This window comes from Euprymna scolopes, chromosome 38 (assembly GCF_053919585.1).
Source record: "Euprymna scolopes isolate OS-2025 chromosome 38, ASM5391958v1, whole genome shotgun sequence".
In the NCBI taxonomy this organism is placed as follows: Eukaryota; Metazoa; Mollusca; class Cephalopoda; order Sepiida; family Sepiolidae; genus Euprymna; species Euprymna scolopes.
The window spans coordinates 24548877-24573537 of NC_136519.1; the positions used below are offsets into that span (position 1 = coordinate 24548877).

At 35.9% G+C, this 24661-nt stretch overlaps 1 protein-coding gene across 25 annotated transcripts in view; it reads right to left on the reverse strand.

Annotated features, from left to right (window-relative positions):
* Positions 1-24661, reverse strand: part of LOC145263096 (guanine nucleotide exchange factor DBS-like) — an 810829-nt gene that overhangs the window by 300706 nt on the left and 485462 nt on the right. For all 25 annotated transcript variants that reach the window (XM_080120019.1, XM_080120020.1, XM_080120018.1 and 22 more), the window contains 3 exons: positions 21591-21850; positions 19916-20030; positions 14767-14889 (listed from right to left, as the gene is read on the reverse strand). In XM_080120019.1, coding sequence (XP_079976145.1) covers positions 14767-14889; positions 19916-20030; positions 21591-21850 — 498 coding nt within the window. The remainder of the gene's footprint in view (positions 1-14766; positions 14890-19915; positions 20031-21590; positions 21851-24661) is intronic.

The window sequence follows — 24661 nt, forward strand, 5'->3', positions numbered from 1 at the left end:
TAATTAGCATAAATAAAACATCACGAGCAACAACAATAATTAGCATAAATAAAACATCACGAGCAACAACAATAATTAGCATAAATAAAACATCACGAGCAACAACAATAATTAGCATAAATAAAACATCACGACTAACAACAATAATTAGCATAAATAAAACATCACAAGCAACAACAATAATTAGCATAAATAAAACATCACGAGCAACAACAATAATTAGCATAAATAAAACATCACGAGCAACAACAATAATTAGCATAAATAAAACATCACGAGCAACAACAATAATTAGCATAAATAGAACATGACCAACAACAATAATTGGATGATGGCAATAGCATTCTGCATCTAGTCTGGTGCACCGCAGCATCTGCTGTGGCTAAATGGTTCGAAGCAGGAATTGGTTCTCTGGATACAGGCCTGGGCGGGTGATAAGGAGACCTAGGTTTGCCCAATTACTAGCGTCTCGCTTTTCAGCATTGCAAAGTCTAACGGAAAGGCAAGCCAATACAGTCGGAGCTAGTGCAGCTGTAGAAGTTGTCAGAAAGGTGTTGCAGTGCTTTTCCTCCATTTGGCTATCTTAAGGGCAGCCCTCTTTCGGTTGCACCACCTCGTGGTGAGAGTCGAAAATGGCCACCTGAAGCCTTCAGACATGTTTGGGGGGGAGATACTACCCGACTCCTGAAGTCAATGATTATCAAACCGGATTTTTTGTCAGGGTTTATTCCCTAAGCCTTTGCCTTTGCCAAGGCCAAAAGCTAGTGGAGCTATAATTGCCCATACCTAGTGGAAATTTGAAAATATTTCCAATTTTGACAAACAACAACGGACATTGATATTATTAACTGATGCTAAAAAAATACTAACGAAATAAAAAGTAAGGAAAACGAAATAAAGGATAAAACTTACAGCGGAGGTCTGACGTCGAGGACAGAAAGGTGGAGGCGATAGCAGTTAAACCATTGAGGCTGTCAACCCATGGAAAAAGCGAGAAAGGCCAGTTCCCGGTGTTAGCTGTGAAGGGTCATAAGCTGACCCCTCCAAAGAAAGGGAAGGGTGAGGGCAATAAAGAAAGACCGAGTCACGGCAGAGACTATGCCCCCACAAAATTTAAAAAATATTTTTACTTGTTTACTGTTGTTTTAAAAAAAATAAAATCTATTTTCTAAGTGTCCATTTTCTAGCTAACTGGCTCAGTTAGTAGTTTCACTTATTTTAAAGTGTGTATTCTGTTCAAAAACGAGACTACATACTGCAGAATATTAAAAAATTAAAAATTGAAAAAAAAAAAAAAAAGAAAAAAAATGTCACATACGCCAACAGCACCAGGGAAGTGATGTTGACTAAGTGGTTAATGACACAGACTGACAACTTGGGTGTGCCAAGTTCAAATCCAGTTTGTTCTATATAGAAACACTTTCACTTAGGGATGTTAGCAACCTTCATGTGCTTCCTCCTATAAGTGGCTGATGTCTTTCTAGAAAGAATGGAAAGCTATTGGGGAAATAAATGTCAACAATAATTACCTCATTCATACAAAATCAATGAATATGTTCTTCCTCCTCCTCCTCCTTTAATTTTTTTATTATTTATTTATTTATTTATTTTCCCATTTTTATTTTTTTTTTCATTTTTTTTTCATTTTTTTTATTTATTGTTAAGTTTTTTATTTTTAATTAATTTTGAATATTTTTTTTATTTTTGCAATCTTTTGAGATGAGGCTTCATAATCTGTGTATTCATTTTTTTTTTTTTTTTTGCGGACTGTTATCCTCATCTTCACAGTTGTTGTTTCACCACTTTTCGACCAACTCATCCTCTGGCCTTCTTCAAGTGATTAATCACGACAGGATAGGTATGTCGGGTCTTGTAACTTATCTTCAGTAATAACTGCCTTCCATAGTAGTCGTCTCACCATGTTTTGGCCAACTAGTCTTCTGGCTTACTTGGATAGGATTGAAACCTCTATCTTCAGACAACGCTCACCTGGAACCGTAGGCAGTAATTACTGGGGATACAGTTACAAAACTCAGCATTCCTATCCCGTCAGGGTTAATCACTTGAAGAAGGCCAGAGGTTGAGTTGGCCGAAACGTGGTAAAACAACAACTATGAAGATGAGAATAACAGTCTGCAAAAAGAATGAATGCTCTTATCAAATTTTGTCCATCTTCAATCCTCTCATAATATTCTTCATCATCCAACCGACAACCGTCTATCCATCACTTAAATTTATTTTTGCAACTTTATATCAGTCGAAGAGATGTCCTCAACAATCAGTGGTACTGTCTATTTGTGGGGTTGAGGTATGGTTCTGTGTTATCCTAGAAGGTTCACCTTCTTTTTTTGAGAGAGAATTGGTTTAACAACTGCCTGAGGCGCCTATACCAAGAAATGCTGGTGAAGCTGTTCAGGTATTCCATCTTCATCTTCCAACCTTGTGTCATATCTATTTAAGATGGGAGAAATGTAAATTCCACTCTTATCCTTGAGTGACATTTAGCCTTGATAAAAACTGGGCGATCTCCTATGGCTGTAGCAGTTCTCTGGAGGCCTCTTTAGTTTCAGTTTTTGTCTCTTTACTTAAAGTATCAAAATAAATTGTATAGATTATTTGGATTCTTCGGACTTCTGTTCTCACTTTGAGCGTCATTTTTAGAACTTTTCGATCAATGAAACCATGACCCTTTTCAGGTGTGTCTTGTCGAATTTGGCAATGTTTTTGAGAATTTAACACAATATGGGAACCCCTTAATCTATAATATAAATCTCACCTGTCTGTTTAAATGTATGTATATATGAATGTATGTATGTAAGTATATCTCGCAAAAACTTTCGACAGAGGTGAAGGATTTTCACAAGATCAGTTACATTTTGAAGCTCGACCCTTCGGACAACCAATATAAAAAAATTGGCCAAAAACATTAATTCCTTCACCCTGGGCACTTTTGTACAGGGAGGATCGATTTTTTCGCTGACAATTTTTGCAAGTCATTCAACCTGCGCGTTCACAACATCAGTTAAAAGATGTTATTTCGACCGCCTGTGACATCACAACCACGTTAGGCGCATCGGTAAGAAAGTTCTTTTTTTTTTTTTTCACCTCTTTTTCAGCACGTTACGAGTTTGAGCTTGCTTGCTTACTATTCCTATATTTTTTTTTTTTTTTTGTTTTGCTCAACCACCTGTTGTGATATTAGTATGGATGGATTGTTATAGATTAACGAGGATGCAAGGGGACTGAAATGAAACACGTTTATTTACTGAGGTATACAAACCGGAACTGCTGACGGTGAGCCCGAAACCGGAAGAGGGGATATGGGGAAGGAGTAGGAGTCACGTCACAGGTCCGAGACTGCTTGCCTACCACAACTTTTTTTTTTTTTGCTCAACACACACCTCCAAACATGTGGGCAATGCCGAGCACCCAGGCCAGTTATAAATAATAGATAATATATACAATAACCAAACAATAACAATAAGAAGAATTGTCTAAAAGGATCTGTGGTGCAGTGGTTAGAGTACTTGGAAAAAATCAATTGTAAAAGTGGGTTGAGGGTTCAATTCTCAGTGTGAGCAATCGAAAAATACAATTGCGAATTACTTAAGACCTCTATCCAATCATGGCTGACGGAACAAGAGCATGCTACCCTCGTGAAGTAAATAAAGGGTTTCATTTGAAATTCCACCCAAATTTCTGAGTTCAACAAGATACACCTGAAGAAGGTTGGAGGTTATACCGACCGAAACGCTGTGAAACTCACACTCAAGATGAGAACAGTAATCTAATGAATCCAAATAATACGAATAGTGATAATATATATGTGTGTATATATATATATATATATATATATATATATATATATATATATATATATATATATACTAGAAAGGAGATCCGACGTTGTCTGGGATTGAAAGATAATCAACAAATGTTCCACCCACCCATACTTTTACTGTCATCGAAATCAGCGAAATCACCCATTCATTAATCAAATTAATTTATTGTCTACCCATCTGCAATGAACCGGGAGGAAGCTTCACATGCCTCCTCGCAGTGATTTAATCCACAATACATTGTATTTTTATTTATTTTTTTCATTACATTTTCACCCCAAACAAGGCACATCGCCACTTTGATGTAGGAGGCTACTATCAGGGACATAAGCTACAGGGGTACTATATAGGGAGTTGGCCAGCAAGATGTCGGTTCATGTTACACTTGAAGTTCTGCATGTCAGCACAGTTGGGGAAGCAGGGTCCCGGAAGGGAATTCCAAAGTCTAGCGGTTCTGGGGAAGAAACTACTGGAGTAGAAGGCTCTCTTACGTCTAGGGATCTCTACTGTGAAAGGGTGGGATTTAGCTGCTTGTCAGATCTGTCGAGAGTATTTACATCGAGAGGGGCACAACTGCTTGTAGTTCGTCAGAGCATTCACCGTTAAAGTACTTGTAGAACAGGCAGAGAGATGCAACATTTTGTCAATGGGACAGAGGTTCAAGGTTTGATGAGAGTTCAGGACCTATCAGGTTGGTGACTCTCTTTTGAACCTTGTCCAGGAGCGAGAGACTAGTAGTAGATGCACCAGCCCAAATGTGACAGCAGTACTCCATACAGTTGACATTGCACTGTAGAGAATCTACTGTTTATTTTATAAACTTATCTGTAAATAATGGCTTCACTTAAAGTTTAAAATGCAAGCATCAAGTATCATGGTTCAGCTGTGCTCTAAACAGAATTCCAAAATCTAGCAGTCTTAGGGAAGAAGTAGAAGGCTTTCTGACATCTGGGGATCTTTACTGCATAGGAATGGTATTTTGCTGCTTGTCGGGTTTGTCGGGAGTATTTACGTTGAAGAGGACCAAGGGTTTGTAGTTCGTGCGAGCACCTACGATTAAAATACTTGTAAAACAAGCAGAGGGATGCAACATTTCGTCAATAGGACAGAAGTTGAAGCTTAGGCGACAGTGCGGGACCTATTAGGTCGGCAACTCTCTTTTGAACACTGTCTAAGAGTGAAAAACCATCCTTGGTGTATGATTATTATTTTCTGTTAATTTCAGTAGTTTAAGAGTTTATCAGTTAAATATTTGCACACACGCATACATACATTGTTTTATTTATATAGATAAGAAATAGAATGGAGGGAGTTATGTTCACTTTTGCTTTTGCCTAATTGTCACAAATTTCCTTTTAAGTTGTCGTTAGATTGGTCAGAGGGTACACTTCTTTTTTCTTCACGGTCTGACTTTCTTTCTGCTCTGTTTCCTCTCTTTCTCATTTCTTTGTCTCCATTAGTGCTTTAATCTCACTCAAAGGTGTAGCCTGCCACTGACGAATTCTTAACCTTATTTTTCATATTTATAAAGATGAGTTATTGCTTACTCTAACATATTATATTAAAACAACAACAACAAAAAAAAAAACAGATACTATTTTAGAAAAGAAAAAACATTTTCCCAAATTATTTTCTTTTTGGTTCCAATTCACCCTCAAAATACTTCTCTCATTACAAAACACCCAAAAGAAACAAACCCTAAAACTGGTAACCCCGATGTGAAGTAATGCTGGTGCAGCATGCATCTTAAGTGGTTTCAACCGGCTACCTCCAAAGAAGAAAGTTTCTAGGGAATACTGGATTGACAAGCGGTCTTTAGTTGCATGTAGCTGCTTAGACAAGAAAGTTTTAACAACACCGTTTCAGTTTTTTGTAGAAATATGTCCCCGTCTTCTCATATACAGGGTCTGGTATTCCCAAATGTTACCCATCTAGTACTGACTAGGTTCTATGCTGCTTAACTTCAGTGATCTAATGAGAATCATGTGGTTATGCTGGATTGAGATATGGATGAATAGAGAGTTACGTCCCCTTTTTTTCAAAATGGCAGAGATTTAAAATTACAGTAAAACCCCAAGATACAGCATTAAAAATTAGTAACAAAATACAGTGCAGTATATAATACACATGTATAAATAATCAAATAACTTTATAAATAACAACATAAGGCAGGGCATATACTGTAACCAGGGGCCAGAAAAACATTGTATTCCACATCATAACTTGAAAAAAAAAATATATGCTAGGGCCACCGTATCCCGGAATTCTACTGTAATTTTGGCTCAGACAAAGTATGTTTGGGAAGAAGTTTAAAACATCCAAACTAACTGTGATTAAATACAGTACCGGACAATGCCGGGTCAGTACAGCTAGTATATTTCACTAAAACTTAAAATGAGATACTCGATTCAAATAAGAGATATCCATCACAGAGGCATAATATATAACTGAACAGTTTGTTTTGGACTTTGGGTTAGAAGCAAAATGTGGCATCTGTTCCAATACTATACTGCAGCTGATATGTTCTAGATTGGTGAAGGAGGAATCTTTCAAGACAGAGACAATTTTAAGTTTTTGTGCCAATTCAGAGTGCCTCTTTTTTTGGGAGAATTGGATTTTCACAATATTAAAAACTTACATTTTATCTAACTCTGCCCTTGTGCGGGATGCAAGTGAAATTTGAAATGTAACTAACCAATGTATCCGAAAAAAATATTTCAAAAGTGTTACATATTAGGGGCCCTATGTAAATGGCAATTAAGTTAGCTGGTATGAATTTTGACAAGGGTCACACAAAGTGCATAATAATAATGCAGATCTGCAAAACAGAATAATTCCCAGAGATGAGTGTGGCAAGGGACAGCAGGTCAAACGTTGTAGACAAAACAAAGGGATAAGAATAATGACATATTTTCAAGCTGGGAAAAAACAATGTTTTTTTCAAATCAGTTTCTCTGTGGAAGCCGTGCAAATGAGCCACGACCAATAATGTAGAAAATTTTATAATCTAAGGTGTATACTACTTCAATGTCTCAATCCATAGGCATCACTCGTTTCAGTAAGTTAACAGGTAATTATTAGCAATTTTACCTGGATGGGCAAAATCTCTGGTACAAAGATGAGAAATGGCCATTGACATCCCAAACTGGTAGACACAAGCAAGTGACCTAGGGAGTTGGCACAGCAGTCTATACAGAGGGGAGGTAGTGATCGAGAATAGGGGAGAGGTCGCAGCCCAGCAGAAACACTTCTGAAGACACAATCCCGGCTTCTTCGCATATGCTACCCGCGGAAGTATGGTCTACATCAGGAGAGGAGAGCTTCCACACTGGCGGATAATGCACCAGGTCTTTGCTTAGTCGTCTTCAGACATGAAGGACTGCGGGGAATGGTTAACATATTATTCGGATCATTTGAACCACATTTCAGTCAATGTAACCTCTGACCTTCAAGTGTATCTTGTCAAACTCAAGAATCTTTCGGTCAAATGCGGAAATCTGAACAGAATTTCGAATGGAACCCTTTATTTAATTCATGGGGGTAGGATGCTCTTGTTTTGTCAGCCATGACCGAGTAGAAATCATAATTTGCAATTGTATTCTGAGTGTCACTTGCAATTGCAAATTACCTAGGACTTCTATACCGGGTCATGGCTGGTGGAACATAGCATCCTACCCTCATGAAGTAAATGAAGGGGTTTGGTTTAAGATTTTTTTTTTATAAAGGAGTCCCCACTTATCAAGGCCCGGAGGCCACTCGAGGATAAGAGTTAATGAGTGTACAGTAGTCAATGGGAAAATGTCGTAGTAATCATTAGTAGTGGAAATTTAGTAAATTGGATAACTCATCAAGAACTTGTTTGCATTGGACTTGAAGACGACCATATTGTAGTTAATTGGAAAGCAGGAAAACGGAACAGAGTTCCACTGGCGTGCAGTTCCAAGAAAGAAGCTTTGTTCATGAAATCTACGTTTAGGTTTAGGCACAGATAAAGAGTGGGGGAAATTATTGATAGTGGTTACAAAGAGAGGAGTGCTTTTCATAAAAAAAATGTTTTGAATGTTAAATGGTTTTCAATTATTAACTGTTTTCTGTTACAATTTCTTAGAAGAAAGAGTTTATCCTAAGCCTTTTAACTTTATGTAATTTAGATTATTATTTTTTTTTTTTTTTGCATCCAAGAATCTCTGCAAGAGGTTCTGTCAGTCAGTCGATCAGCTATTGCAAAACACGCAGATTTAAAATATACATCTTAACAAAATCCGTTCTCGTTTCACGTTCTTCGTTAGACAAGCTTAATGTTATCGAAAAGAAAATTCTCATGACCAACAACTGTTGCTTGTTGTCAGTATTTTCTTCCCGCTTTAATGCCTAAGAATTAGCTCGACAGACACAAACCAGTTTTGCAATGTTGTTGAAAAGGAAGAGTAAAAAGAAAACAAAACAAAAAAAAAACAAAACAAAAAGAAGACGACGCAGGCAATGCACTGAATGGTGTATCTGATGTGCGGCAAGTGATCGATCGCCTGTACAAGAAGCGACGAAGCAGTTCACTTGCTACTCATACTACTCATTAGCAGCAGCAGCAGAAATCTCGTGCAAAAATGCAGCTGCTCCTGCTGCTGCCTAAAAAAAAAATTAAAAAAAAGAAAAGAAAAGAACCGCTGTTGAATTCTTTCCATGTAAAAAGAAAATATGCTCACCGCCATCTTAATTTCGTTTGGAGGCACGCATTTGTATTTATTCCACTCCAGTTTTACATTTTTATTTTTTGGTTTTATGATTCCTTCATTGCTTTGATTCTCATTTCACGGCATATCAATCCTTTTTTTTATGACATTTTAATGCAGAATTACAAACGCCTACCAATGTTTCAGAATCTTATTATTATTTTTTTTTTTTTTGATCAGGATTGATTATTTCTAATTTAGCTTATTTTGATCAGCATTCTCATTTCTGGTGTAATGGTTAAGGTATTGATATGCAATCAGTTTTAAGTGACAGTCTTTTGGAGGTTGAAGGTTAAATCCTTTCTACCAGTTGATATGGTTTGTTGTTTTGTTTTACGACATATCAACCCTTTTCAGGTTATTTAATGCCGCATCCAGTAATTTTGAAAAAAGTTTTTATGCTTCAAGTGCTTTATATCTTCAAATATCTATTCAAGATGTTTGGTTTAATTGATTTGTTTCATGAAAATCGTTTGTTTTTCTTGCTTTTGGCTTTGCAGAACATGGTTGAAATTTGCAAAGGGAAATGAAAAACCAATATCAATGTTTGGTGCATTTTATGTTTAAAAGTCAATATCTTCAGACAGCCTGATCTGGTCGCACCAGGTTTTATTACCAACGAGAATAGCTAAGGATAATAAAATAATCCACACTTCTACCCGATGATGGCTGATTGAACAAGAATAATCTACCTCCGCATGGATTAAATAAAGTATTTAGTTAAAAATTCTGCATAGGTTTTTGAATTTAACATAATGATTCCCAAATTTGGAAAGATGCACCAGAGGAAGGTCGGAAGTTACATTGGCCGAAACGTTGTGAAAATGGCAATTGGTGATAACAGCATTCATATTACAGTAGAACTCTGGGATTATGGTTTTTTTCAGGTTACGATGTGGAATACGATGTATTTCCGGCCCCTGGTTACGGTATTTGTCCCCTCCCCTCTGCGGTGTTATTTATAATGTTATTTGATTATATACATATATATCATATACTGTACTGTATTTTGTTACTAATTTTTTATGCCGTATCCTGGGGTTTTACTGTATTTAGATTTTTTGGACTACTGTTCTCATCTTGAGTGTTATTTTCACAAGATTTCGGCTGATGAAACCTCTGACCTTATTCAGGCGTATCTTGTCAAACTTGGGGATCTTTCTGTTGAACTTGGGAACGTTTCTGTCAAACTCAGGGATTTGCACAAAATTTTAAATGGAAACTTTTATTTAATCCTCGCGCAAGGATCCGTGACATAGTGAATGAAGTAATTTATAAAATTCAGTTTTAAATTACATCCTTCAGGAAGTTGAAGGTTCAATCCTCAGTGTGGACATAACTTAAAATATGACTTTGAATTACTTAGGACTTCTACCTAGTCATAGCTGACTGAAATAGAACAATCTACTCTCTTGGATTAAATAAAATGTTATGTCCAAATTTCCAGAAGAGATTCCCAAATTTCCAGAAGAGATTCCCAAATTTCCAGAAGAGATTCCCAAATTCAATAGAAAGATTTCCCGAGTTCGACAAGGTACACCTGAAGAAGGTTGGCGGTAACTGGTTCTGGGGTAGTTAACATTAGTTCACTACATAGACAGTTGAACCCCAGGACTCTTTCACTTTATAATTGTGATCCCTTAACATAGACTACAACAGTTACATGGCCGAAACGTTGTGAAAATAACACTCAAAGATGAGAACAATAGTTCAAATAATTTAAATTATCAATCCTCATCTAAAAAAAAAAATGAACGCATTTTTCAATGTGTATCTTTAGCTTTATTATATTTCTAACTGATGCGTGATAGTTTAGGAATAGCAAGACCGGTAGAGTGTGGGAAAGGCGTATCACTATTTTAAGCTTTTACAATCAAATGACGTTCTTGAAGAAAATGAAGAGAAAATGAAAGGCAAATTGATTTCTTCTTTCTTTTTCTTCCTTTACGGTCCCATTTAAAAGATAAATAGATTTGTATCAAAATTACGAAAATGTTAATATTCATCAATTTACATGAATAAATTTGTTTCGTGTTTACAACAACATTAGTACGGCACAATCATGTTGACACACCGGTTCTCACCAGATCACCTAAGTTAAGCAACGTTGAGCCTAGCCAGTACCAGATGGGTGACCATTTGGGAAGGCTAGGTCCAGTATGTACCTTCTGAGAAGGTTGGGTGTGGGTCCAACACCCTCACCCCCCAAAAAAAAGAACTCCTCGCTACAAAAGCATCTACGGCCCTGTCGGTGGGGCATTAGAATACGCCGACTGCCCACCTGCAGAGGGTAAAAGTCCCTCAATGGGGGTCCTGGATATGACCTTAAACTATATCCAGTGGTGAGGCCCCAGCTTGTGAGCTTTGGGGAGTGTGGAGCCACCCTTTAATTGCCATTGCTCCCAGGTCCACTCTGACCCGGAGTGGTAGTACCTGTTAGGGTCCCAACTATGGGTTAAATAGAAACCAACGTGAAAACAACAAATATATTCTATTAAAAAAATTTTTCTTCAAAATCTTTGGATTCAGCATTAAATAACCCGAAAAGGGTTGATATGCCGTAAAACAAAAACAACCAACCAACAAAAGCATCTACAAAGTTGTGGATGGCCTATGCCCCTCCAGGGGCTCAAGGCTATGGATGGATTACAACAACATTATAAATGAAATGTTTATTATTTTAAATTAATGTTTCAATTATTTCCAGTAGTGAACTTTGTGAAGGGGAATTAGGGAAACAACACCGGTTGTAGCTACACCGGTAAGTGATTTCTCTTGGCTTGGTAAGCAAATAGCTTACAGGGGATTCGAGAAAGCACCTTCTTGTGTATGATGGGTCAAAACTCATGTGCGAGAAAGCATGCAACCTGACAGGGTAGAACACACTGATCCTCCACGTTAGATATAAGCATCCATCTTATTAATGATAGAGGTCTCCACTCTGTGAGTGAGTTATGAACATTTGTATTGCTCTGTTACATTGGGTTGCATTTGTCAAAGTGTTCATGAATGTCTTTATTTGTACTTGGGTTCCATCTAGTTAATTATTATACGTAATTTATCCTTGTTAAGTATTTTCTATTTCAGGTTAATTAAATTAACTATGCAACGGCAATACGTTCAATATTTGTGAAATGAGAATAACCTTCTTAGTGACACGCAATATGGTTTCCATTCTGCAAGATCTACCGCAGATGTGTTAACGGTTATATCTCATAGGATTAGTGAATCTGTTGACAAAGGCTTCCTTTCCAGGGCAATTGCTCTTGACATATCAAAGGCCTTCGACAAAGTATGGCATAAAGGCCTACTTCACAAGATCTCCAGCTATGGTATAGCTGGAAATGTCTTCTCAATTATTAAATCATTTCTCTCTGATAGGTTCATAAGAGTAGTAGTTGATGGGCAAAAATCAGAAGCTCACAGTATAAATGCTGGAGTCCCTCAAGGGTCCATCCTGGGCCCAACTCTCTTCCTGATCTACATCTTTATCTATGCCTAAATCAAAGCGTAGATTCCATGAACAAAGCTTTTTTCTTAGAACTGGACGCCTGTGGAACTCTGTTCCGTCTGCCTGCTTCCCTCCTGACTACAACTTGGATGTCTTCAAGTCCAATGTAAACAAATTCCTAATGAACCGCCCCTTAAGCAGACACTTTAAATATCCACACTAACGTACTGTACTTACAATAACCCTTATCCCTGAGTGGCTTTCGGGCCTTGATAAGTGGTGACTACCTTGTAAAAAAAAAAAAAAAAAAATGATAGTGAACCGATGAAGCCTCACCCCCCAAAAAAAAGAACTCCTCGCTAAAAAAGCATATACAAAGTTGTGGATGGCTTATGCCCCCCCCCAGGGGCTCAAAGCTATGGATGGATTACAAAAACATAAATTAAATATTTATTACTTTAAATTAATGTTTCAGTTATTTCAAGTAGTAAATTTTGTGTAGGGGAATTAGAGAAACAACACTGGTGAGTGGTTTTCCTTGGCTTTGGAAGCAAATGACTACATACAAACGTATAAGCAAAATCTCTATCTATATTTGACTAGCCTGGGTGTCCGGTGTTGCCCGGGTGTTTGGCGGTGTGGCAAGAGCTCGACTGAACTCCAATCTATGGTTTGCCACTTGCCAAATTTTCACAAAAAACACTCTTTTTTTATTATGTTTCCGATCTTTCTTTTTTTATTTAATGAAAAATTTTTGGGGGGTCTTATTTTAATTATGAATTATTGAAATTGGTTTTATTAATTCTTAAGAATTATCGAAAATACTTTTTGACATCTTTTTTTTTTTAAACAATTAAGTTTTGACAAACTTCTGGGTTTAACCTTTACTCCTGATCTGAAATGGAACACATACATAAAATCTGTTGCCAAGGTCGCTGGGAAAATGGTGGTATCCTTCTACCGCTCCAGAAGATATCTCACTACTGATGCAATTCTCTATCTATATAAAAGCCAAGTACGTCCAAGGATGAAATACTGCTGCCACATCTGGGCAGGAGCTGCTAAAACAGCATATCCTTCTTTGACAGAGTACAAAATAGACTTTGTGGCTTAGTGGAGGATGCTCTTTTCTCTTCCCTGCAACCTCTCTGCCACAGAAGAGACGTTGCGAGCTTGTCTTTGTTTTATTGTTATTTCCATGGCAAGTGCTCGTCTGAGCTCCAATCCCCCCATGCCAATCTTGAGTTTTATTTATGCAACGTTTTGATCAAAACGTTGCATAAATAACACTCAAGATGAGAACAATAGTCCGATTAATACAAGAAATATAAACAATCAGCCCTCATCTAAAAAAAACTTTTATTTTTTTAAGTGCAAATAAAGACTAATTGCATTATTTTTATCTGCATAATTTTATTAATTTCTATTGTATACTTTTCAATAATTTTCTTTTTCTTATATTTTATTTAATAAAGCGCTTCACAATAAAAATACGGAAGAACGATAAAAGTTAGGGAACTGATTTGCCTTGTCACCACTTCCGGTAGTGCTATGCCGGAAGTCAGGAAGTACATTAGCTGACTATAACCAAGTTGGTACTTCTACTTATGTTTCTTTATTTCAGAGATTAGACATTTTTTGCTATTATGCAAACTCATTCTTCAGTTCTCGTGATTCAGTTTTTTTTTGTTTTTTTTTTAATCCATTCGGGCGGAATAACAAAAATAGGAGGCATTAGTTTTACAACGACCTTCATAGTAAACAACCGTAATTTATGTTCAGGCTGAGATTATTCTACTACCATGACGGCTTTCCTTGAGTTGAACTTTTTTACATCACTTTTTGCTTTTTTTAATTGTTTTTTTCTCTCCCCACCCCAATTTTTTTTTTATTATTCTGATGTATTTCTTTAAAGCGTAAATTTTCAGGAAGTTTACTTTTGTTTAAAAGTTTGGTGATTCAGAAGAACAGGTGAGTCGAAGTCTGCAGCAAACAGGGTCAAATAAAAAATTATTTTATCAAAAAAAATTTTTTTTTACAAGGGAGTCACTACTTATTAAGACCCAAAGGTCACTAGAGGATAAGAGTTAATGAGTGCATGGTAGCCACCAAGACTACAGCAGAGTGATCTTTATTGGTAGAACTTACATAGAATATGATTATTTAAGGAGACAGCTCAACAAGAACTTGCTTACATTGGATTTGAAAACGACCATATTGTCGTCAGCTGGAAAGCAGGCCAGCAGAACAGAGTTCCACAGGAGGGAAGTTCTAGGAATGAAGTTTCGTTCATGTAATTTGCATTTAGATTCATGCACAGATAGAGAAAGGGGTAAATTGTTTATAGTGGTTGTTGTTAGATGAGGTTTTGTGAAAGTTTTTCAAGGCATAGATTGAGTTAAGCGTCTTCAAATTCCACTCTCTATGATCTTGTCCAATTACATGCTTCCAAGTTTTCCTTGACTCCCGATCTTCTTCTGATTCAGAGCAATCACGCATTCGCAACAGTTTATCTAGTAGAATAAGTACCCCCCCATAATGTATTCATATAACCAATTCATCCTTACGATAACCCATCCACATAAGTAATAAAATTTTGTTCCATTAATCATTTTGAATCTCTTCATAATTTTCTGCATCATTCAACTAACAATCCATCCTCAAGTTGCTTTGAGCCTTGAGAAGTGGTGACTCATTATTAAAATACATTTTTTTAAAATAAAGACAATTCAAAATTCTACGGTACCTTTGCCTTTTTTTCAAATATTTCAAAGTCTGTCATTAATCCCTCCACTTGTTGATAAGTTTCACCAATATCCAACATTGATGATTCCAGCCATTCTAAATTGCGTTCGGATGCGTATTGAATCTGAAAAAATAAAAATAGTAAATAAAAGGAAAAACACGAAAAGAAATTAAAAAAGGTCGGATAGAATGAAAGGCAACAAAAAATCAATCTGCGGTCTGACTCTGGGCGACATTTTTTTAAGTGGTCCAACTTTGAGGGAAATTTTTTACGTGGTCCGACTCTGGGGAAACTTTTTTAAGTGGTCCGACTTTGGGGAAAAGTTTTTAAGTCGTTCGACTCTGGAGAACATTTTTTAAGCAGTACAACTTTCGGGGATATTTTTTAAGCAGTCCAACTCTGACAAATATTTTTTTTAATTGGTAAATAGTCTGACTCTAGGAGACATTTTTTAAGCAGTTCAACTTTGGGGGAAATTTTTTATTTGGTCTAAATCTGGGGAAAATTTTTTATGTGGTCTAACTCTGGGGGAAATTTTTTATGTGGTCACACTCTGGGGGAAATTTTTTATGTGGTCACACTCTGGGGGAAATTTTTTATGTGGTCACACTCTGGGAGAAATTATTTATGTGGTCCAACTCTGGGGGAAATTTTTTAAGCAGTTCAACTCTGGGAGAAATTATTTATGTGGTCCAACTCTGGGGGAAATTTTTTATGTGGTCCAACTCTGGGGGAAATTTTTTATGTGATCCAACTCTGGGGGAAATTTTTTATGTGATCCAACTCTGGGGGAAATTTTTTATGTGATCCAACTCTGGGAGAAATTTTTTATGTGGTCACACTCTGGGAGAAATTATTTATGTGGTCCAACTCTGGGGGAAATTTTTTATGTGGTCACACTCTGGGAGAAATTTTTTATGTGGTCACACTCTGGGGGAAATTTTTTATGTGGTCCAACTCTGGGGGAAATTTTTTATGTGATCCAACTCTGGGGGAAATTTTTTATGTGATCCAACTCTGGGGGAAATTTTTTATGTGATCCAACTCTGGGGGAAATTTTTTATGTGATCCAACTCTGGGAGAAATTTTTTATGTGGTCCAACTCCGGGGGAAATTTTTTATGTGGTCTAACTCCGGGGAAAATTTTTTATGTGGTCACACTCTGGGGGAAATTTTTTATGTGGTCCAACTCTGGGGGAAATTTTTTATGTGATCCAACTCTGGGGGAAATTTTTTATGTGGTCCAACTCTGGGGGAAATTTTTTATGTGGTCCAACACTGGTGGAAATTTTTTATGTGGTCCAACTCTGGGGGAAATTTTTTAAGTGGTCCGATTCTGGAGGAAATTTTTTAAGTGGTCCGACTCTAGGGGACATTTTTTAAGCAGTCCGACCCAGATGGAAATTTTTCAAGCCCATCTGACTCTGCCCTAAGAAATTTTCTTGAACTAATAATAAATCATACTATTATTATATTTTTGATTTTAGAGAGGGAAGACATGTTTTTCAATAACCTTTTCTTTCCTGTTGCTTTTTTAATGAAGTAAATCTAAAGTGTCATCTATGATAGAAAACTGTTGAATACAAAATTATATTAAAAAAATATATATACTAGTTGTACATACCCGGCGTTACCAGGTAAAAAAAACAAACATATTGCCTGGTGGAAGGGTTTGTCACATACTATTTAAGATACACTAAATATCCTAAGTTGTTATGATTTTCTTGAAAGTTGACCATATTTTTTTTTTTTTTTTTTTTACATAGGCATCACCACATTATCAAGGCCAAGAGGCCACTCAAGGATAAGGGTTAAAGATTGTACATTAGAAATTGGACAATATAGTAATCATTAGTAATGAAAATTTGGAAAATTTGATAACTTATATGGAACGGCTCATCAAGAACTTATTTACGTTAGACTTGAACACAACCATATTGTAGTCAGCCGGAAAGCAGGAAAACGGAAGACAATTCCACAGGCGTGCAGCTCTAAGAAAGAAGCTTTGTTCATGGAATCTACGTTTAGGTTTAAGCATAGATAAAGAGTGGGGGGAATTATTGATAGTGTTTTCAGCTAGGCGAGTGTTTCTTGTGAAAGTTTGGCGAGGGGGGGGACCATAGATTGAAGCTCAGTCGAACACTTTCCATGAAAATAACGATACATCAGAGACAAACTCGCAACATCTCTTCTGTGAGATAGAGGTTGCAAGGAGGAGAAAAGGACATCTCCTACGAGGCTACGAAGTCTATTTTGAACTCTATCAAGGCAGGACAAGTCCTTTCTAGCAGCTCCTGCCCAGATGTGGCAACAGTATTCCATCCTTGGACGTACCTGGCTCTTATATAGATAGAGAATAGCATCAGCAGTGAGATATCTACCGGATCGATAGAAAGATCCAACCATTTTTCCAGCGGCCTTGGCAACAGATTTGATATACGTGTTCCATTTAAGATCAGGAGTAATGGTCAAGCCAAGAAGCTTGTCAAAACTTGAGGCCTCCTGAAGACAAGAGCCATTCATTTCAATTGATACCAGATGTGGATCAGAATGTTGATGATGTAAAGAGAGAAGCTTGGTTTTAGATGCATTAAAAGTAACCAGCCACTCCTTACCCCATTGTACTACGTGCTCAAGATCAAAGGAGAGAGAATTGGAGAGAACTTGGTCGTTTACTGTCTTAGATGTGCTACCATAAATGGTAGTGTCGTCAGCAAAAATGTCTACAAATGATGTAAGGATGTGATTTGGAAGATCATTAATATAGATCAGGAAAAGAGTTGGGCCCAGGATGGACCCCTGAGGGACACCGGCATTAATAGTGTGAGCTTCTGATTTTTGCCCCTCAACTACTACTCTTATGAACCTATCAGAAAGAAATGATTTAATAATTGAGAAGACATTTCCAGCAATACCATAGCTAGAGATCTTATGAAGTAAACCTTTATGCCATACCCTATCAAAGGCCTTAGATATGTCAAGAGCAATTGCCCTAGAAAGGTTGCTAATCCTATGAGATATAACTGTATTTTGGATTTTTGGAAGTATAAAACATAGCCATCTTCGTCTATGAAATTCAAACCGTAAAATAAAATCTCGCAGCTTAAAGGGAAATAACTCATAGGTTAAATGAAAACTTACTCTCGTTTTTAAATGCAGCTAATGTTGGTTATACTAATAATTAAAAGTAAATGAAATAAATGAACTTTATTTCTAAACATAATACTTAAAACAATTCTCTTACTAATTTCTATTAAAAATGTAGAGCTTATTATTAAAACAGACTTTCTTTAATGTAATAACCTCTTGAATGTTGATTTCCTTTGAATGAATAGTATATATATATATATATATATATATATATATATATATATATATATATATATAAATCATGCACAAATTAAAGTATATAAAAATCCGTTTTCAGTATCAAAATCTATTTGTAAAACAGTGTACCTTTGGTATATATTAACCAAATTGTGAACAAACAAACAAACAGGAATATGACTTTATTATAATAGATGGTTGTGTCATAAGAAAGATAATCACTACTTAAAAGTGAATATCATTCATATATTTTGTTTTTTTGTTTTGAAATGCGTTGAATGCACAATGCTCAAGTAATATGGCCTTATGCCTTCCTTGAATATGTCAAATTCACAACGCTCGAATGATATGTCGACAACCTACTGCCCTCAATGGAATATCTTATGTTGCATCTTGCCCTCGTGGGGAGATACACATACTATGACAAAAGTGCACCCTTGTCCCATTCATATCTTTCAGAGATGAGATAGTTTCTGATTTCGAGTTGGCTTTTAAGCTCTTATGACGAAATAATGTGTTTCACATCTTATTGAGATGATTAGAAAAGTTGGTTGCTTTTTATCTCCTCTCTTTTTCGAAGTGTTTCTACAGAAATAAAGATTCTCACTTTTATCTCTATTTGCCCTTGTTTCAGCAAGTCAACTGGAGTCAATATAATCCTTTCCCGACAAAGGTTGACTCAAGACTGATTTTTAATTTCTTCAATCTCTCGGTTACATGTACCCCCCCCCCCCCGTGCAAATGTGTATGCACCAAAATTAAAAAAAGGTTAATTTGATTGGATGATGGGTTGTTACCAGGCCAAGATTCTAAAAGTACTTTGGACCTGCATGCTACAAGTCTAAACAGTGGTGATGACACCTGATCGTCGGGTGATTTGGTGACGCTCGGGACAGGAATATCACAACAATATTATTAGCTTCTTGTTCACTTGTGTTAGCAATTATGTTAGATTTTTACTTTTTTTTTTTTTTGCTCACCTTCACCTCCAAACAAGGGGCTACTAATTGGGATCATGCCTAAGAAAGATTAAAATGATGGTTTACATTACATTTGAACTTCAGTTAGGGAAGCAGGTAGCAGGCAGGGAATTCCAAAGAAGGGAACCCACATACATTAACAAATACAATTATGTTAGCTTCTTAACTTGTGTTAACAGTTCTGTTAGCTTCTGCTCCACTAGTGTTAGCAATTATGTTAACTTATTGTTAACTTGCATTAACAATATTAGCTTCTTACTTTTTTTTTCAACTTCACTCTCAAACAAGGCATACTGCCACTTGGACGTAAAGAGCTACTAATTGGATCCATGCCTAAGAAAGATTAAGATGTTGGTTTACGTTACATTTGAATTTCTGCATATCAGCACAATTAGAGAAGCGGGTAGCAGGAAGGGAATTCCAAAGAAAGGAACCCACATACATTAACAATTATGTTAGCTTCTTAACTTGTGTTAACAGTTCTGTTAGCTTCTGCTCCACTAGCGTTAGCAATTAGGTTAACTTATGGTTCAATTGTGTTAGCTTATTGTTCAGTTGTGTTTAGATAATTTTGTTAGTTTCTTGTTCATTTGCATTAACAGAATGTTTTCCTCTTTGTCAGTTGTGTTAGCTTGTTTAGTTACGTTTGTAAAAATGATTATGACACAAAAAATTTATTTTGTCAAATTAAAATGAAAGAATAAAAATTTCCTTCAAAGAAATATGGTCATGTGGCAGTAAGCCAGACAAGAATCATTTAGCAAAAAAGATAATGATAAACAAATGTGCTGCAAATAAGGTACTGGAAACAAAAAACAAAAAAAACAGAAACTATAACTTACGAGTTTAAATTCTTCTTCAAATTGCCGCAGTTGTAAGCACTGTCTTAATTTGTTTTCATGTCGACCCCAAAACATTTCAAATTGCATTTTGTTTTGTTCTAATTTTGTAAGTAATCTGAAAAAAAAAAACAAAAAAAACATCAATCAGAAATTAATTTATTGCAGAAAAACAAAAAAAAAAAAACAGTTAAGTTTGAGAAATTTTGAGATCCAAATTAATTATTTGTATTGTATTACCTGTGATGAAAAATTTTGTTTTAAACAAAATAAAATTTAAACAAAAACAAAGATAATTAAAGGAATCGTTTTTGGCATCAGAATATAAACAAAAGAATTTTCCAATTCAAATACCAATTCTGATACCCCAAAAAGTTCTGATTTTTTTCAATTCCCAATTCTGATTAATAGCCCCAACACTTGGAATGAAGATGTCATATTCCAAAAATCATGTGAATTGATCAAGTAGTTCATTTTTTTAATTAAGTACAAAGCCATGAGAAAAAAGGGAGCGACCATATTGTTTTATCTTTTGCTAAAATTCAATTGGACTACAGAGATTTTATTTGTATTCAAAATAATTTATTTTAATTTTTAATCGCTAAAAATCGTAATATTTGATTTTTTTAATAAGAAAAATTACTTAATCAATTCATTGCCAACAATTAAATCTTCGAATTCATACAGAGTAATGATTACTACAGAATATCATGATAAAATTGCCGCCCTAGAAAAGACGACATGATTCCATTTCCGTTTGATGAAAACCAGGTTTTCTTTTTTATGTTGCAGACCATCTTCTAGTTGGCCAGTTGAGTACAAATCCCAAGAGCGATAGGAGCCTTCTATCATGTCTGAAAGTGACACAATGTTCAACGAGCGAGATTGAAGATGTGCCGCTATACAACTCATGCTCTTTACCGATCCAAGTTATGACAACAGGATCATTGCCAGGACCCTCAAAATGCAAATCTGGATGGTTCAACACTTGAGGGCACAGCTCAACAACATTTTCAGTTATTGTTATGGTCTTTGGTGTGGTTTCAAATGAGGACCACATCATGCCACCTCACATTTTCAGAGTTGGCTTGAAAGTCAACACCAGTGTATCTGGATGTGCTGACGAGTGTGGTGATCGCTTGATGCAATCAGGTGGCTTCTGGAAGATGCTGAGTGTGGCAGCAGGACTCGGCGCCAGCTCACAAGTCCAAAGAAACCCAGGCTTGGCTTCAGAAGGGTGCTACAAATTTGTACCTTTCCCTCATTGGTCCCCCCTCTTCCCCCGATACGTCGAGAACATCACCAACATGACCTCTCACCACACACCAAAGCCAGCCTTATTACCACCATCTGCCGAGTATTTACTGAGCTCCCACCGGTACTTGTGTAAAAGGTATACTCCCAGTTCCAGACTTCTATCAAGGCAATGATTGAGGCTGAAGGTGGCTACATTGAATAGATGTCACCTCTACTACATAGTCAAGTTATCTTAATTGATTTTTCCAATAATAGTTTTAAAATAAAGATGTAGCGTTGTTTTCTTTAGGGCGAGAAATTTGTCATTCCCCCTGTAGTTAGTGTTAACGGCCTGTGATACTTGCTTAACCAATTGGCATGATATTACAGATAAGTTTTCCTTAATTATCACCAAAATTATTGAACGGATATGAAGACTTACCTCTCCAGTGCCACAACATGTATAAGTTTTACTAATGGTATTTCCTGGCTGTTTCCTTTTACACAATTGAGCAAGATCTCTCCATGATTCGAGGCACTGTTTAAATCATCAAGTAGTTCTTTTCTTCCTTGGATATGTTCTCGAATCAAGGCTTCGGTTCCGGCAACATCATTTGGTATTTCTGTTTCTTCATATCGGGCAGCCAGTTGGTCAAGTGCCTGCGTTACGTTACTGATGTTGGTGGAAAACTTCTCGCTTGCCTATTCATGAATGATAAGAAAAATGGAGAATTGGTATCTGATCGACAATCTAGCACATAAAGTTATCTTGTGAGATTTGTATACAACATAAGAAATAGCATTTAAACACACTTGCTCGATCTAGGGTATTGAGCACTCTTTGACTATTATGTACCAATTTCTAGATTGTTTACTTAGAATGAATGCTTTACGTCAAATTGATCGTTTATGCTCACTTTTGCATTAAATACTAATCCTTATTCATTCCTAACTGTACATCGAATGGATACCATAATACTTAGTTTGCTGCACCTTATAACAATGGTTAGTACAAAATTTCAACCAGATCGGACCTGTAATTTCCAAGAAAAATTAGAATGGACGGACAGACTAAGAGAAATATAAATATATATAAACTAGCATGGGTTCCCGGCGTTGCCCGGGTATTTGGAGGTGTATGTTGAGCAAAAAAAAAAAAAAAAAAAGCGGTCAATTTTATTAACTTTGACCCCTATTATGACCCCTTAACATTTATTGTTTTGGGCTCAAATCAAGTTATTAAGTTAGATCCATGTCCAAGGAACCTATATCTAAAATTTCAAGTGTTTAGACCCAAAATTGTTGGAGGAGTTTGGTAGAGTTCTCAAAGGTCAAATCGTTGAACTTTGACCCCTTAACAGCCAAATTTCTGGCCGAAAACCGATCACATCGATTTTCCCAAATCTCAGTACCCTGTATATCAAATTTCGAGTCTGTAGCCTTAAAATTGACAGAGTTATTGCGTAGGGAAATGTACACACACAGACACACACACAGACACACACAGACACTTTCACTTTTATAGATATTAGAGAGAAAGGTAATAAAGAAACAACCCAAGTTATGTATTCCTCAACGTTTCATCCTTATTGCAGGATTTCCTCTGGATAAATGAAATTAAGAAAACAAAACACCAGTACAAATATTTGAAAATATATTTTTGACGTTATTGAAATGTATGGCCTTGTTCCATTTTAGAAACGAAAAAGTCGTTGGGAAGTCAAAAAAAAAAAAAAAAAAGGGGGGGGGCATAGCGTTGTGAAAGAGAGTAAGATTTTTTTATAATAATTAATACATATAATCAGTCAATAAATTACGTAACAAAAATACACTCATTTCATTTCAGTTACATATCCTTATTTGAATTACAATGGACATATTTGTTCCTAAAAAAACAATTAATTACATCATATCTTTTTAAATATATTAACGGCTATATGACGTTATAAATGAAAAAATCTTACTCTCTTTCACAATGCTATGACCCTCCCCCCTTTTTGAATTTCCAACGACATTTTTCGTTTCTGAAATGGAACAAGGTCATTACATCAAAAATATATTTTCAAATATTTTTACTGATGTTTTGTTTTCTTAATTTCATTCATCCAAAGGAAATCTCGTAATAAAGATGAAACGTTGATGAACACATAACTTGGTTGGCTCCTTTTTATCTCTCTATTTCATCAGAATACTATTTCCATTATATATATATATACATACATATATATATATATATATATATATATATATATATATATATATATATATATATATATATGCGCACACACACATATACATAAAAGTAACCTTACATGTTATGTGTGTGGAGAACAGTTTTCTACCAAATTGTCAATTTTTGGTTTACTGGCATTTACTTAAAAAGTTGAAAAAAAAAAAAAAAAGAAAGATTTTTTTGTGAGTCCTAAATAGCATTTAGGATGACATAGTAAACTTTGATTCTAACTAACCAATTTTCATTTGTTATTGTTATACCATGTTCTTACCATTGTAATAACGCACTCCACTATAGTTTATTAAAAGAAATTTGTAGTATTGCCTAAACAACTGATAACATAGAAACATGTTTTGATTTCAGCTGCAAAATCAAAATTAGAAAGATTAATAATTATTTTAATCTATATAAATAAAATGTATGTATTTTTTTTTCATTTTCTTTCTTTGAAGATTGTAATGCTGGGTATGAGGCAACCAAACCAGCTGTCAACAGTATTGAAACCAACCGAGAGTTCTTTTTAGTATCCTTGCTGTGTGTGTGTGTGTGTGTGTGTGTGTTTGTGTCTGTAAATATTTAACCGATAAACTCTTAAACTACTGGTCACAAAACACTGAAATTAACAGGAAATAGTAATCATACACTAAGGATACCTTATGATGAATAAAATCTTTGTTTGGATGGATGAATTACATGCACAGAAATATGTTCATCTTAATTGCCGATATATTTCTATTACTTTTGTGCATGCGCAAATTCATTCATAGCTTGAAGTCGTTTAATATCAAATCTTTCTTATCTATCTGTCGATAGCTCAAACAATAGGTAACGATGGCACCCAAATCATTTTTTTAAAAAAACTCTGAAATCAGTAAACGTTAGTGGTTGAAACTGATTATAATTTGATTATTTAAGGGGATGGCTCAACAAGAACTTGTTTACATTGGACTTGACCATATTGTTGTAGTGAGTTGGAAAAAAGGCCAGCAGAATAGAGTTCCACAGGCGGGTAGTTCTAGGAAAGAAGCTTTGTTCATGGAATCTACATTTAGATTTAGGCAGAGAGAGAGAGTGGGGGGGGGAACTGTTGTCTTCAAGTCCAATGTAAACAAGTTTTTGTTGAGCCGTCCCCTTATATAATCAAATTATACACAAATTCCTACTATTAACGATTACTACACTGTTGTCCTAATGACTATCGTATGCCCATTAACATTTATCCTCAAGTGTCCTTTGGGCCTTGATAAGGGGTGCCCCCCCCCCCACGTAAAGAAAAAAAG